General features: G+C 39.3%; 1 protein-coding gene across 2 annotated transcripts in view; it reads left to right on the plus strand.

The window, feature by feature from the left end:
- Positions 1-17,496, plus strand: part of LOC149531553 (uncharacterized) — a 72,622-nt gene that overhangs the window by 17,078 nt on the left and 38,048 nt on the right. For both annotated transcript variants that reach the window (XM_089808638.1, XM_089808639.1), the window contains exon 3: positions 1,202-1,371. In XM_089808638.1, coding sequence (XP_089664764.1) covers positions 1,202-1,371 — 170 coding nt within the window. The remainder of the gene's footprint in view (positions 1-1,201; positions 1,372-17,496) is intronic.

Here is a 17,496-nt window from a genome sequence, read left to right on the forward strand (position 1 = left end):
AATTTGACCCCGAGTAGAGCAGCCTTCAATTCTATTATATTGTTAATTCCTGGAGTCAATCTTTGGGTGCTACATGCTAGGGAACGACCTCTCCAGTCCTTTGCTATACACCCTGCACTCGAGGGCCCCAGGGTCCCTTTTGGTGCACCATCAGAATTCACCTTCACCCACCCTTCTTGAGGAGCAGTCCAAACTATTGGGCTGGCACTAATGATAGATGGATTAATCCATTTCGGTTCATTAACAGGTCATATCGTCCGAGACTATTAGGAAAAATCATTTTGGTGTCAACAGGTGACCTAAAGCGGGCCAGTTGGAATTGAATGTGCATCAGTATACAATAGAAAGTTCTAGGAAAATAGAGAGCGCCAAACAGGGAATGGAACAAAAACAAAATTATAATACAGCTGCAGGCCACTAATACATCAAGAGGCCAATACTAATAGCCCAGTAGGGAGAACAAGATCCGCAAAGAGCATAAGCCAAGCAGCACCAGGGAGTTAGGAGACGAGTCTCATTAAATATCTTTAGATCAAAGAATCATCAGTGTCATCATTGATCACTGTGAGAGGACTGATGTCAAGATCTGATAGTTTTCATTGTGGAGTGTCTAAGGTGAGCAGGACGAAGCTGAAGGATTCTAATAGAAAGCAAGGTACTCCCTTTATAACCTCCTAGGATCCAAGACCAATGTAATACTAGTAATAAAGAAGCTTATAATAGGTAGTACAGCATGATCTGGCCAACGTATTTAGAGACTCAAAAAAGAAAAGTATGGTGGGTTCCATGTTCAAGGACTTGTAGCCTTTACTTGAATAATATTGCTACTGAAGAATTATATATATGCCACATTTTAGGTAGCACTTTCCTCTCTCCATTTTCAATGGCTTATGTTTATTGTACTTTTCACTATGATTCAGATGGAGTGCTTCATTTATGTGACATCACACTTTTTCATGAATTTTTGATTTGTGCATTAGGTATCATGTATGATATATGCATAGTATTCACTGCCTTCTTATTGGGAAGCTTTCACAATCTTACAACTTTTAGCTCTAAATCTTCACAAGGAAACTAGCCATTTATAACTGAAGCTCTCTAAATTCATTAAATTTATTAGTTCTAGGACATAATGCTCTAGTTGTAATAAAAAAATCCATTCATAACTAGAGTTCTCTGAAATAATTTGATATTTTTGCAGAACAAACTTGTTGATGCTTCTCAAGAAGCATTCTTATGCACCGAAGACATGACAGATGCTCTCAATTCAGTCAAATCGTTTAAAGGATGTGGGCCTAACATCATAGATAGAATGATCAAGAACCTTGAGTCCTCAGTGTCAGTAATGTCGTCCTTGCATCAGTTTAGAAGGTAAACTACTGCCTTTCTTTTTTATTCCAGTTCACTATAACATTCAGAACAGTACAGGTCAAATTTAGAAAAAAAAAAAAAATGTTAAACCTATTCATTATATATGATAGTAACACTACCTTTTAAAAATTGTTGAATAATTAAGTTCCATTGCTAATTTTAATTACAAACTAAGCTTAAACAACTAGTTTCAGCAATCATTTAATAATTTCAAACATCATCTATAATTCAACTCTTACAAGACAAATCATTCTCCATATGTTTTAGATTAAGGTAAAAATAGGTTTTGAGGGGATCCAAAACCCCTAACAACAGTAAAAAAGATGTTCAAACATAGCATAACCATGACACAAGATCCTAAGACCAAAAAACAAACACAAAAGTAGGTTTTAAAGGGACCTGAAACCACAGAATGTATCCAGAAAACGCAACCAGGTTTTACAAGGACCTGGAACCTACAAGTTTTACAAAGCTTAAAATAGAAAACTAAAACCAAAAACAGAATAAACTAGACCACTACTGCAATTCCTTGATCATCTTGGCAGCTTCCTTCCCCACATCAGCTGTACTAAGAGTAGTATCAGCAGGGGAAAAGCCAGTACCAGCCGTAACTTCAGCAGCCTTCTTCCGCAAGCTCAACTTGGTCCTTTTACTTGGTCCTCCAGGAGACATAATATCCTCATTGGTTTTCTTCCCCAAACTTGCCGCAGCCACACACAAACTAGAAGTATTGCCACTTCCCACCTGAGTTTCCAGCAGCACAAGTTTGGCCTGGTCATTCTCTTGATCCTTCTGCACTTTGCCCAATTTTTTCTTAAGTTTCATAATCTCATTGTAAATCCAAGAATCTCCACGGAGAGAGGAGTCGGCTTTAATCTTTGCAGTATTAAGGAAGGAGAGTGAAATCCCCAAACTCGGGTCATGCTCCTCCTTCTTCCTAGGGATCTCCATGCCCGTCTCATCCTCTTTACCTAAACCTTTCTCCCTTCCCGTCTCCTCCTCCACATTCTCCTCTCCAAATCTCTGGGTTTCACCTCCCTGGTTATCTTCATTACTAGTATTACTCGACCCTCATCTTTTCCCAAACTTTCCTCCACATCATTCTTCCCGGTCTCATTTTTACTGCCAGGATAACCCTCCAAATTAGAATTAATATCCCCCATCTCCATGTCTTCCTTTGTCTCTACATTTTTATCTTCATCTTTATCAGAGGACTTAGTAATATCCTCAGCATTTTTTTGGGGAGTATCCTTAATCACTAATTTCTTCACACTCTGTCCTTCATCCCCTTTGCTCTTTCTAGATTGGAATTCACTCGCTGACCCCCTTTTCTTTTCCGAAATAGGGGAAACAACAATCGCCTTTGTCTTGCAGTAATTCTCAATTAAGAGAATGAGGCCTTCATGAAGGATAGGGCGAGAGTCTTTTTTCCTATGGGCTTGGAGGTTTTGTAATAACGAAAACCTCAGGTAGAAAGGAAAAGAAATCCTATCTTTATACCGGAAATGGTTTAGAAAAACAAAATGGAACTTTTTGGATTCTTTTGGATCTTCCATCTAAAATAAAATATTCATGAAAACAAGATAACACATCCCTCCATATTACCTTTATCTAGTTAAGCTCGTAAAAGTCCCCATTCTTCAACTTTTGCTCTTCCTCCTCGGTTTTCGGAAACTTCTTGAAGGCAGCATTAGAGATGGTCGTTGTTGTCGGTAGAAATTGTGTATCAGCCGACAGGTCCCTTCGGGAAGGAAATTGTGTATCAGCCGACAGGTCCCTTCGGGAAAGTTCTTGTTATGTAGCCGAGGGGTAAATAGTTGTAGCGGACATAATGTATTTGGCCGACGAATACCTTCGGGAAAGTTCTTTGGAAAGTATTTATAACCCCTTCGGGAAGCATTGTATTGATCTTATTATGAAAGCATAATGTAATGTTCTAGCATATGTGAATATAATAAAAGGAGTTCTGCTGTTCGTATGCGTGTTCATTATTTGTGTGCATTTCTTAATTAACCTATGCGGTAAACATTTGGCGCCGTTGCCCGATGGACCTGGTACGCAGGCAGGCGGATATGAATTAAATGCCGAATCAGTTGAACAAGAATAAGAATAAGTTGAAGGAAAAGGATGACATATGCATTGCGCGGGAAAATTTAATTTTGGCTCAGCAGATAGAGCGTCGAAGGAGATTTCAGAAGATTGCCGATGGAAACAAGAGCGCGGAAGGATTGGTGAAGGAGACTCGACTGCGGCTCGTTTTGGTGGAAGAAGCGAGGGAGGAGTTTCTGAACCTGCATACGCCACGGGAAGAGAATGTCGACAAAAGGAGATCGACTCGCACGACTCAAAGTGTCGAAGGAGCACGAGCGTGGAGTGACCTCTTCGTCCGAGATATACTTCCGGAACGAATAGCTTCTGTTGACGAACCCTCTTCTTCACCAAACAACGCGGAAGTTGAAAACAACGCGGGTGTTAAAAACAGTGCGGGTGTTGAAAACAGCGCGGACGCCGAAAACAGCGCGGGTGTAGAAAATAGTGCGGGTGTGCGGAACAACGCAGGTGTGCAGAATAGCGCGGGTGTTGGAAATAGCGCAGGTGTGCAGAATAGCGCGGGTGTTCAAAACAGCGCGGGAGCTTAGAACAGCGTGGGTGCTCAAAACAATGCGGGAGTGCAAAACAACGCAGGTACACAACAAAACCCTCAACATACAGTGATAATGGCAGGACTAAAGGAAAAGTTGCCTAAATTTGATGGTGATGAAGTAGTTGATCCCATTCGACATTGTAAAACATGTGAAACAATCTGGAGGGCAAATGACATAATAGATACAAACGAATGGATCCGAAAATTTCTCGCTACCCTATGGGGTGTTGCGATTGATTGGTTTACTGATACTGATCCACAAAAGTTAAACAGTTGGGATAACATTAAGGATTTCATCGCAAAATTTCAACTTCTGTGTGACGATAATGAAATTGTAGCGGAGATATTCAATACCAAGCAAAAGAAGAATGAAACAGTACGGGTCTTCGCCAGGAGGTTGAAGGACTTAATCAGTAAAATGGAGAATAAGCCGGCAGATGGGCTCTAGAAAAGATGGTTCATTGAAGGCCTTCACCCGAAGCTGCGGAAAAAGATGAAGATCGTGCCACCATCGACATATACTGAAGCATACAATCGGGCATTGAACTTCGAAAGTGAACAGGAGACAAAGAAAAAGAAGAAGACCAACTCATTCGATTCAGATGACGATGAGCCTTCAGGAGAAGATAGCAGTGACAATGAAGGTAGCAGCAAGAAAGTCCGTTCTCTTCAGAAGGACATGTTTGAATGATGAAAGAGTTCAAAAACATGAACAAGGAGACTAAAGGCAATGACCTATGGTGTATGGAGTGCAAGAAAGAAGGCCATACGAAGGGATCCTGCCCGAAAGAGCAATTTTGTGAGATTTGCCAGATTCTGGGACACTCGGTAAAGGAATGTCCTTTCAACCTGAAATCAAGAACACCACAGCAAGTGTTCCTCACGCAGGAGGCATCCCCGTCAGGAGGGAACGGGAACACCAGTACGGAAGGTGCCTCATCGGGCGGATACAGAAACAACCGGCATATTCAAAACAACAACAATAGCAGCAACAACAATACAGGCGGAAGGAGTCGAATTCAGTATGATGCGAATGGTCGGCCAATAGTTCAATGCCGTGCATGCAATCTGTGGGGTCACTTCGCCCGAGAGTGCACAACGGCAAACACATCGAAGTTGCTATGCCGATGGTGTGGACCCGGCGATCATGACGATGCTAAGTGCCCAAAGTCCGGAGTAAACTTGATTACTGTCGGGACGGACGAGGAAGAAGTTCTGACAATCACTCGGAAGCAGGCAAGGCTATACCCCGATTTGACGGAGGAAAAGAAGAGACTGGAGGAAGCGCGGGCAGAGATCCAGAAAGTAACGCAGATAGAAACAGCACACCTGAAGGACACGGTAAGTACCTCCGTACGGAACTACGTAGAACAAAACATTGTACGGCAAATATTGCAAGCTGAGATACTCGTCAGGATAAATGATCTATTGCTCACTATGCCTCAAATCCGTACGGCCCTCACAAATATAGTCTCGATTACTAAGCAACCAGTATAATGCTATTAGCCCTCTCATCCAGACGCCATCCGACAATTGTCGAAATGGGAATTCTCGGGACTGTATTGACGGAAACGATCGTGGACGGAGGATCCAGTGTCAATGTGCTGTCAGAGGATACTTGGAAAAAGTTGGGACAACCGACATTATGGCCACCTACCTTCCAGTTGTTAACAACCGATCATGGAATCAAGCCATTGGGAATACTCATAGCGCAACTAGTGATGATTGGAACACAACCGTTCCTGTTGGACTTTGTCGTAATCCCACTGAAGTGGAGAGGATATGATGCCATTTTGGGCCGGGGGTGGCTGATACAAGCCAAGGCAAAACACGATTGGAAGAAAAATACTTTATCACTTGAAAGCAAAGGCCGGAAGTATGTCATCGATCTACACACTCAGATGGTTGAAGAAGAAGCTCTATCGTCGGATTCTGAAGCAGAAGACGATGAGAGGAGGCAGAGTATGGAACCTGATCAAGAGGGAGTCCTACGATTGGAAGGAGATGACGATCTAGATTCAGTAAATGGTCTTTACCACTGGCAGATAGAGGATTACGAGCTATTTCCAAGTTGTAATATGCTAAGGATCGACGAAGGTAAGAAAGAAGAAGGAAATGAATGTCCGAAGGAACACAGAGAAGCCGAAGGGGGAAATGAATGTTCGAAGGAACACAGAGAAGCCGACAGAGGAAATGAATGTCTGAAGGAACATGGAGAAGCCGGAGGAAATGAATGTTCGAAGCAACATAGAGAAGCCAAAGAAGGAAATGCGAGCATGACTGAAGTTGAAGGACAGAACATGCAGTACGAACCCAAAAGAAGGAAAGATTCTACTGTACGATTGCGCAGGAAGAAAGTATTACGTCGAACCACAGATATAGTAGAAAGGTACCGGTAGCAAGGAAGGCACATGATACGGTCTGTACAGGCAACAAAGAGGAAGGGTTCAATAAAAGTTGTAGCAGTACAAAGTGAATGTGTTATTGACGGACAGAAGGGGTAGTTGACGGAGTCCATGGTAGCGAACTTTGGGAACAAACTGGGCGATATGGAGATGACACAGAACAGGCGTAGCAGGTTTCAACTCGGACAGTGGGTGTTGAAGTACGACGACTGGAATGAGATCAAACCAGGTAAGTTCAAAGTTAAGTGGGTTGGGCCATATCAGATCCGAGAAGTAGGGGACAATGGAGCAATAAAATTATGGACTTTGGATTGGACAGGAAGTGCCTCAGGCGGTGAATGGCTCGAAGTTGAAGGTATACCACGGCCGGAAGACTTCTTCGTCAGAGAATGGCCTTCGGGCGACCCCTTCGTCGTTGCAGACCGACAATGCCGACGGTCGAAGGGAAAACTGACTTTGCTATTGAAAAAAAAAAAAATGAAAATGAAAAAAAAAAAAAGAAGTGATAAAAAAGCTACTTTACGGATTTTGGAAACAAAGCACCGTACGGATTCTTAACTGTTCACCGTACGGTTTTGGAGGAAGTGTACGGTTTTTGCATATTATAAATTCTGAGAATGTACGGCTTTTCCTGTACGGATTCCCTGGCAAGTGTACGGTGCAGTACAGATTTCATCAGTTTGCATCCGTACGATGTACGGAATTTGGAAGAAGCTGAAGTGAAGGCAATGTACGGATTTCCCTAGAGCTTGCAACAATACGAATTTTAATATGTGATGTACGGATTTTATAACAATAATGCAGTGTACGGTTTCTCAAGAGGCTATTGTAGGGATTTTTGGAGGAAGATACCGTACGGCTTGTTATAAGTTTGTGTTTCGTACGGATTTTCAAGCAAATATATTAAGCATACGGATTTTAGAGCCATTTTCCTGTACGGATTTTTTAAGGAAAGCAGCGTATGGAAATTGCAGTTGGGAATGCGAGGTGATTGTACGGATTTTTCAAGCATATCATGTGTACGGATTTGGATTGCAAGATTATAGATTCTGAAAAGTGGGGTTTTGGCGTACGACTTCTACTTGCTATTTGGTAGCACAGAAGGGTGACAGGAGGTTTTCTATAATAAAAAAAAAAAAAAAAGTCGACAAATCAAGAATGCTCAGAATGAGTATTAGATGATGCCATAGAGTAGAGGAAGAACCAAGGATTGCCAGAAAGAGTGTAGAATCGGCAGAAAATGATAGAAACGGTGTGTTCCGTGTAGTTTTGTGTGGGTTTTAGAGTGCTAATTTGGTCTTGGTGGCGAGGGGTGCTGCCCCTCGATCCTGCCAGGGGCGTTACCCCCTGGACCCCCAGTCGTTGCGGATATTAGTTGTGGGAGTCTGACCAGTGGAGAAGACTTGGAGCTGCTGCGGGCATGGAGTGTCTGTGTACCAGAGGCACTAAGAGTAGGTGTTGGCCGTAAGGTTGTCTTGGTGGATGCGTAGAGAGCTCGGGAGGAGCTGATCATCCAGTTGGAGGCAGTGCAGCGACACTTGGTTCAGTGTACTCAAAATTGGAAGGCAGAAAGCGGCACAAGTGGCTATCAGGGTCAGATGTCAGATTGGCTAAGGTGATAGTGTTGAAGACCAGTTAGTCAGTCAATGTATTTTGGTTGTTGATTTGTCTCAGAGATTTTGTAATAGTTGTCAGGAGACGACTTTTCTTTTTGGGGGGGATGATGTCGTCGGTAGAAATTGTGTATCAGCCGACGGGTCCCTTCGGGAAGGAAATTGTGTATCAGTCGATGGGTCCCTTCGGGAAGGAAATTGTGTATCAGCCGACAGGTCCCTTCGGGAAAGTTTTTGTTATGTAGCTGACGGGTAAATAGTTGTAGCGGACATAATGTATTTGGCCGACGAATACCTTCGAGAAAGTTCTTCGGAAAGTATTTATAACCCCTTCGGGAAGCATTGTATTGATCTTATCATGAAAGCATAATGTAATGTTCTGGCATATGCGAATATAATAAAATGAGTTCTGTTGTTCATATGCGTGTTCATTATTTGTGTGCATTTCTTAATTAACCTATCATTTCCTTGCTGTATTTTAGTCCATCCTTTAGGAGACCAGTCACTAAAGCAATGAAGTCCTTTGTGAGATGAACCGTGACACCATGCAAAGTTACCCTATCCTCGAACCGGTTCTTAAAGAAAGCTTCAGTAACATGCAGTTTGAAGCCATGCAATCGCTCCAGGTAAGGAGTCACATTTCCTTTCTCAAGAATTTGCTAGACAACGGCTTTTTCCTTCCAATTTTTGCAATTTTTGGGCTCTTGTTTCCTCGGCTCTCCCCCCATTTTCAAACAATGTGTGTCTCTGAGAACGAACAGAGTAGCTAAACCTAGAAAAAGAGACAAAATGAAGTGAGCCAAAATACTCTCAAAAGTTGACAAGGATTTCATTAATCTTCCTTCGTGCCACGCCCAGATAATAATAGCAATGAAGTACATCCTAGGGATTGTAATACACCCCTCCGTAGACCCTCTTTCAATTATCATTAAATTATTGATTTTGGAGGATCTTTCCCTAAGTCGCATATGTACCATCATACTTAATGAGTGATTTTAAATCCACGATATTTTTGAGGTCATTGTGCCACCTCAGCGTTCTATCCGCTTGCACAACCTTGCTGGCAAGCCAATCGGTAACGGCGTTACCTTCCCGATAAGAATGGGAAAAGGTGACTTTTTCAAAATTAGCTGTTAGGGCTTTAATTTCCATTATACTATCCTCTATAGTCCATGTAGTTGGGGTTTTGTCATTGAGCATATTTATGATGTTTAGGGAATCACCTTCCATCCAAAGGCACCTGCTTCCAATTTCCACAGCCAGTCTCATGGTATAAAGGGCAGCAGTGGCTTCCACTTTATGGCTGGTTGAAATGCCAATAGGAATTGCAATAGCATCAATAGTGTTACCTGTATGATCCCTTATAATTCCTCCACACCCTTCTCTTCCAGGGTTGCCCTTAGCAGCCCCATCAAAATTCCCCTTAATCCATCCCCTTGGAGGGGCCTTCCATTTAACACTTGATCTTTGATCCTCCACCTTCTTTTTGGGTCTTGTATTATGCATAGGATTGTCAATCAAGAAACCATCAGGCATGGTTTTTTGAGATTTGAAATTTTCCTTTATTGCTCTGATGATGTTATGACCTAGAACCCATTCAGGCATTTCTTTCTCTCTGAAAATTCTATTATTTCTTTCTTTCTAGATTCCCCCCCACAAGTGAGGAAGGCTGATTTTCCATAGATAGTCCACATTATTGTCCTTAGTCGGGCAAGTCTAGCTTTGAAAACAGTACTCAATTTTAATGTGATGAACCCAAGCAATATTCCAGAAGATGAAGATGTAGCTCCACACATTTTGGCTATAATTACAGTTTAAAAACAAGTGATCCCTATTCTCCAAGTCGTTCTTGCATAGACAGCAATGGTTGACCACATTTATCCCTCTTTTTTGCAAGTTAAGAATTTTATTCTGCAATAGAATCCAATAAAAAATATTGATTTTGGGAGTTAGACCTTTAATCCAGGCTTTAGACCATAACGGGCCAGGTCCTTTTTCTTTAGATCTAAATATAGAGGAGACTTTAAAACTCCCATTAGCATCATTCCTCCATAACATTCTGTCCTCCTTATAGGGATATAAGCAGTAAGCATTCAACGTTATCTGGATGTTATTGAAGTCTTGGCTAATGTTAGTAAGACTAACCCAGCAATTATTGGCCCAATAATTTTCTACATGAATACCATATAACTGCTTGCATTGATCAATATAGGTCCTGTCCTCAAAATCTTCTATCAGTGGATGGTCAAATATCTAGTAATCTTCCCAAAACCGGATCTTTTGCCCATTTCCAACTTTCCATGAGCACCCTTCACTTAAGATGTTCTTTGCACCTTGCACAGGCCCCCAAATAGCAGGAGGGAAATAACATTGGGATACAAGAAGAAATCAGAAAGAGAAGGGGCATTATACAAATATTTATGTTTCCATATAGAGCTTCACTCCTTATCATCATGGTACACTCTCCATCCTTGCTTAGCAAGTAGAGCCTTGTTCATACTTTGGGTAGTCCTCAATCCCAAGCCTCCATCTCTAATCGGTTTACAAATTTGGTCCCAAGCAATCAGAGCCATTTTCTTCTTCTCCTCAGTACCAGACTAAAGAAAGTTCCTTTGGATTTTGTCAAGGGAATCAACATATTTAGAGGGAATTTTGAAAAGGCTCAAAGCATAAATAGGTATACTTGGAAGGCAAGCTTTCACAAGAGTGACTTTTCCAGGTTGGCTCAACAAGTTTCCCTTCCATCCAGCAAGTTTCATAGAAAACTTTTCGATAATATCTTCCCAAAAGGAATCAAGGGCATTAAGCCTCAAGGGGAGGCCTAGGTAAGTACAAGGAAAGGATCCTATGGAGCACCTTAGGATTTTAGCAATTTTGGTTTGTCTAGACACTGGGGTGTTCACAAAGACCAAAGAACTTTGATTTCTGTTAATCAACTGTCCTGAGGCTGAGGAGTAGAGGCTTAGAGCTTTCTTCAGATTTCTTGCTTCCCTAACATCAGCCTGGCCCATAAAAATAGTGTCATCAACAAACTGACCATGGGAGCATATAAGGGGTTGAGAAGAGGGTTGCAAGCCTTTAATATCACCATCCCGAACCAATTTCCCAATATACCTACCCAAGCAATCAGCCATAATGGTGAAAAGAATAGGAGATAAAGGGTCTTCCTATCTCATACCTCTGGAGGGATTAAAGAAAGCAAATGAACACCCATTAACCAAAACAACAATCGAAGAGGTAGAGATGAGTTGAAGAACAATCCGCACAACATTATTATTAAAACCAAGAGCCAATAATACCTTTTCAAGGAAAGCCCACTCCACTCTATCATAGGCTTTAGCAATATCAACTTTCATAATGAACCCCTGATTGTTAGAACAAAATAAAGAGTGGATATTCTCATGCACAACTATGACAGAGTTCAGCATTTGTCTACCTGGAACGAAGCCATTCTGTTGTTCAACAATTATTTCCGAAAGCACCAAGAGTAGCCTAGAAGTGAGGACCTTAGAAATCATCTTATAAAAAGAATTGCATAAACTTATAGGCCTGAATTGGTCCGACGAATCAGCATCCCCCTTTTTAGGAATTAGGCAGAGAAAGGTAGAATTAATCTCTTTCAGCATTCTTTTAGCCCCAAAGAATTCTTTGACAGCACAACAAACATCTTTCCCAACCAGATTCCACTCTTTTTGAAAAAAGAACATAGGAAATCCATTTGGGCCAGGAGATTTATCCCCACCTAAGGAGCAAACAGCTTGATAAATTTCCTTATCATTAGGAATGGATCCCAACATCTTGTTTTGATCTCTAGTAACCAAAGGGGGAATGACACTAAGGATTTCCTCTTGGTTAAGAAGATCAATATTAGGATCAGTTGTCATTAGGGAAGCGAAGAAAGAAACCAGTTCTTTCGAAATATCCTTTTCCTCAGTAATATTTCTTTCAAAATATCCTTTTCCTCAGTAATATTCCTATCATCTATCATAAGATCAGAGATGCAAGCTTTAGCCCTATGCTTCATTGTAGAAAGGTGAAAAAACCTAGTGTTTTTATCCCCTTCCTTCAACCAAACATGTCTTCACATTTGCTTCCAATAGATTTCCTCCTTAGTGACAATATCATGATACTCCCTCAATTTACCATTTTCTTCTCTAACCAGATTAGGAGTATACCCTTCCTTCTGTATCTTATCTTGGATAATTTTCAACTCTTCCTTTATTTTAGGTTTGATCTCAAAAATGTTCCCTAAACATCTTTTATTCCAGATTTTAGCCTCTTTTTTAACATTTCTGAGTTTAGAAGCCACTTTATAAAGAGCAGTCCCTTCAACTTCAATGTTCCACCATTCCTCCAATTTACTTTTAAAATGTGGGTGCTGCATCCACATTTTTTAAAATTTGAATGGATAGTTTTTCTTAGAATATGCCTTAACAGTAGTAAAAATCAAAGGAAAATGATCCAATCCCACTTTCTAAAAAGCTTCCAGTTTACAAACAAAATCATTAGTCCAATCCGGAGATATCAAGGCCCTATCCAGACGAGCTTGTATATATTCATTGGCAATCCTTTTATTAGTCGAAGTGAACTCTATACCATGGAGATCCATATCCATAAGCCCTTCATTATTAATAAATTCCATTAAATCCAACCTCCCATCAAGTTGACTAACATTTCCTCCCTTTTTCTCTTGATCATAAAGGGGAACATTAAAATCACCCATAAAGATCCATCTACCATTTTGTTCTTTGCTCTTAATACTAGATAGAGTTTTCCAAACTTTTTTCCTAGAATTCTTAGTATTAGGGGCATACATGTTTGACTAAGAACCATTCAAAGTTCTGGTATAAGTTCATCATTTTAGCCACCATAAAGTGCTTACTTTCATTTATAACAAGACCATAATACAGGGATTTTTTCCAAAGTATTAGAGTTCCTCCTGAAGCCCCTTCCGAACTACTTGCTTTTAAACAGTATTCCTTGAACGACTTGATCTTTTCAGCTCTTTCCTTTGCCATCTTTGTATGCTCCCTAATAAAGTTACGAACAATATCCAATTTATGATTATTGTTCATCCCCCTAATATTCCAAGTAATGATTTTCATGGTTATTTTTTAGGGGTAAAATCTAGAATAGTTGTCTGTCTTCCATCAACACTATTTTGTAAGCTTTCAATTTCTTTTGTTTTCCTTGAAGATTTTCTTCCCAGTTTTTCCGGTGTCCCCACATTTGGTTTAACCTTATCTGTTGCTCCCCCTTAGAGTTTTGCTCCATTTTAATGCTTTGGGTCTCAATTCTCTTAGGAATTGAGGAGTTTTTCTTCTTAGTCTTTTTCTTCTGGCTCTGTTTCTGTTTTAGGTCCATCTTTTCTAGGCTTTTTTGCTCTGGTTCCGATTCATTCCAAAGAGGGATTAAGTCATTACACAGAGATGTTTCAAGAGACTAGGATTCGATGTTTTGAATCTCAGCATCATGGACTTCCCCATTTTGCTGAATCTCAGAAGTATGAACTTCCCCATTTTGCACTTCCTCCAACAACAAATCTTCCCCATTTTGCATTTTCTCCAAAATCAAATGTCTTCTTTTCACTTCCATAATTTCTCCTTCCTCTATTTCCTCTTGTTCAGCAAAATCCTCCCATTTAATAGCATTCTTTTGGTATATAACAATTTGTTTCATCAAATCAGGCAAGTGGGTTTCTTGCCCAGACAAAACAAGACCATCATCCTGCTTATCAGAATTCAAAGAATTCTTTTTTTCATTCTCAAAACCAGTTCTAGGATTAAGATTATTTGCTTTTTCATTCTGACCATTAGATTTTGGTCTCCATACTTTCTTCTGAGTCTTTTCCTCCTCCTTCTTGTCCTCTTTAACAACCTTAGTTTGATTTTTTCTTAACTACTCCGATTTGGGTGAGATTGCCGGGCCTCCCCTTAGAGTACTGGCATGAAGACATTTTCAAGGGAATAGCGGGATCCTTTGGGAAACTTATTGCTGTTGATTAGGCTACGGCAGCGAAATCAAAACTGAATAGTGCTAGGTTATATGTGAAAGTGGCTAACCTGAATAACCTCCCTGATAAGGTGGAATTGTTTTCCAAACTTGGGAAAAGGGCTCAAGAAGTAACCTATGAGGATCTCCCAAATACTTGTTTCGCTTGTAAAAAAAAGGGTAATTGCCGGGCCTCCCCTTAGAGTACTGGCATGAAGACATTTTCAAGGGAATAACGGGATCCTTTGGGGAACTTATTGCTGTTGATCAGGCTACGGCAGCGAAATCAAAACTGAATAGTGCTAGGTTATATGTGAAAGTGGCTAACTTGAATAGCCTCCCTAATAAGGTGGAATTGTTTTCCAAACTTGGGAAAAGGGCTCAAGAAGTAACCTATGAGGATCTCCCAAATACTTGTTTCGCTTGTAAAAGACAGGGTAATTGGGTTAAGAACTGTCCTACCAAAAGCAAAAATCAAACTAAGGATACTTGTTTCGCTTGTAAAAGACAGGGTAATTGGGTTAAGAACTGTCCTACCAAAAGCAAAAATCAAACTAAGGTTGTTAAAGAGGACAAGAAGAAGGAGGAAAAGACTCGGAAGAAAGTATGGAGACCAAAATCTAATAGTCAGAATGAAAAAGCAAATAATCTTAATCCTGGAACTGGTTTTAAGAATGAAAAAAAGAATTCTTTGAATTCTGATAAGCAGGATGATGGTCTTGTTTTGTCTGGGCAAGAAACCCACTTGCCTGATTCGATGAAACAGATTGTTATATACCAAAAGAATGCTATTAAATGGGAGGATTTTGCTGAACAAGAGGAAATAGAGGAAGGAGAAATTATGGAAGTGAGAAGCAGACATTTGATTTTGGAGAAAATGCAAAATGGGGAAGATTTGTTGTTGGAGGAAGTGCAAAATGGGGAAGTTCATACTTCTGAGATTCAGCAAAATGGGGAAGTCCATGATGCTGAGATTCAGAACATCGAATCCCAGTCTCTTGAGACATCTCTGTGTAATGACTTAATTCCTTTTTGGAATGAATTGGAACCAGAGCAGAAAAGCCTGGAAAATGATGTTGATCAGAAACATTCAGAACAGTATAAGTTGAATTTAGAAAAAAATGTTAAAACTATTCATTATATATGATAGAACACTTAACTTTTTAAAATTGTTGAATAATTAAGTTCCATTGCTAATTTTAATTACAAACTAATCTTAAACAGCTAGTTTGAACAATAATTTAATGATTTCAAACATCATTTATAATTCAACTTTTACAAGACAAATCATTCTCCATATTTTGATCAGAACACAGCAACTGGTTCAGATCCACACAAGTTGCAGTCTGGAATTTTCTTAAAAGGCATTATTCCCAATGTTTTGACATCATTATGTTTTGTATGAATATGAAAAGAAGGACATGAACATGGTAGGAGTGATGCCTATCAGCAGAGTTTGAATCTGGGTTTGTCTAGTTTACATGAAAACATTCTCCTCAAATCAAACTTAAGATCTGAAGATACAGTAATGTAATTGGCTAAGTTGTCAAATCAGCTACAAGCATGACAATTTTTTTTTGTGGGGGAGGGCTGGGTATGTCTGTACAAAAAACATATAAAAAATAAAAAATAGTCTATATATACATACTTGCAGCCTAAAAACAAGAATTGAATTTAGGATACCACATATCACTAATATGCTAAACAAAACTACCTTAAGTTTTACAAATTTGATAAACACTATACTAATTTGATATCAATTTTTCAAAACTTGAATATTCTGTTTGATATTTTGATCATTGTTAATTAGTTCAACATTAAAATAATCAATAATTAATCAGCATCATATGGGTCATCTGAAGATCAACATATTCATCATCTTTGATATTAGATGATGTAGTTAGATTAGAACAACTACATGCAACTCCACTATCACTTTCACTAGAAGCATGTTGACTATTTGACTACAAAGAAGTATAGACTGTGTGGGACCTGCAAAATCCAAATCAGTTCGTTCTGGATCTACATCTCATGACTCTGTGGCGTGCAAGTTGGAATGCACATAAACTGGTTCTTGTGCCTTGCTTTCTCTCAATTGGTTTTGATTCATTGAGTAGATCAAAGAGCACATATTTCAATTTTTCTCAGATGAAGAAAAAGTAGCAAGCTATTGAAGCAAAGCGAGAGAGAATTATAAATTTCTAAATAAAACTTTAAATTTGAAGTTAATGATTTTATTATTTTAAAAATGGAAAAAGAATACACATTTTAAGAGTGCAATAGAAATCAAGAAAACTGTGGTAAAGTTCATCACAAGAGCTTGGTGGTGTGGTGATGTATGGCCATTGAGTTAACACCAAGTGTGATCATCTTTTTTGTATTTGTCGCCCAAAGTAGAATTAGTTAAACCATTGGAGGCTATAAACTCAACAAACTCATTTGTAACTAAAATTTCATTTAGGATTGGGAAAGAGTTTAGTAAGTGCTTTCCTTTACCCTTTATCAGCTTTTGCATCTTTATATGGTGGCACCCTTGATAACATAAGAATTTCGTCACTATAAAATTTTGGAGTAAATGCAAGCGCAAGACTTACTAGAGTGATCATTTTGTTCCACCCCACAACACTCTTTCAGGATCTTGCTCATTTTCATTGATGATGGATTTCATCTTCTCAATTGTTGAGTAAATGCCTTCATATAGCTCACAAACATGGCCTATTCATGTCAATAAAATAGACCATACCTATGTTGGGCTTAGTGAAGCTATGAATGCATTCTGCTTGTTTCCACCAAATACCATTAGCTTTACATTGGATTTCCTCCACAGGGACCAATTGGACTAATAACCATGCTAGAAAGTGGCTCCTGCACCTTCACAAATTGCTTGAAATCGACATTGTTGGATGCAAATCGAGTCTAAACAACCTATTTGAAAATTTAATAAATCAAGAAAAAACAAGCTTGAATTTTAAAAATAAATTATTAATTTAGTAAATACTAAAGTGAAACATAAAATCTGAAAATTGAAGTGTTTCGATTACCTTAAATAACTCTAATGTTGAAAATTTTCTAAAATTGGCCTGCAACATGTAGTGGCTTGTGATGAACATTTGGATCTCTTTAGCCTTAGTCTATATTTGTTTGAATCATAGTTGTAAAATTCAGACTAAACAATAATTGGCATACCCAAAATTTTAAAAATCGTACCAAATTTCCAACTCTCTTGTATAAAGATGCTCATATGCTAAACAATGTATACAAATTGTGTGATCAAATGAGACAACCTTAAGGTTCCTTCTTTATTGTTGTCTGCCACTTAGTTATGATGTTATATGTATTATGATAATAGATATTCGTCTATTATTAGTTAATGGTTACCTATTGTAAATATCTAGTTAGCTTTAGTTTGCTTTCAGTTTTTAGCTTTCTCTGTTAGAATAGAATGTTTCTATTCATTACGATCATTTCCTAA

The sequence above is a fragment of the Cupressus sempervirens genome, chromosome 11 (genome assembly GCF_028749045.1).
Source record: "Cupressus sempervirens isolate cs-2001-9-10 chromosome 11, ASM2874904v1, whole genome shotgun sequence".
Taxonomy (NCBI): Eukaryota; Viridiplantae; Streptophyta; class Pinopsida; order Cupressales; family Cupressaceae; genus Cupressus; species Cupressus sempervirens.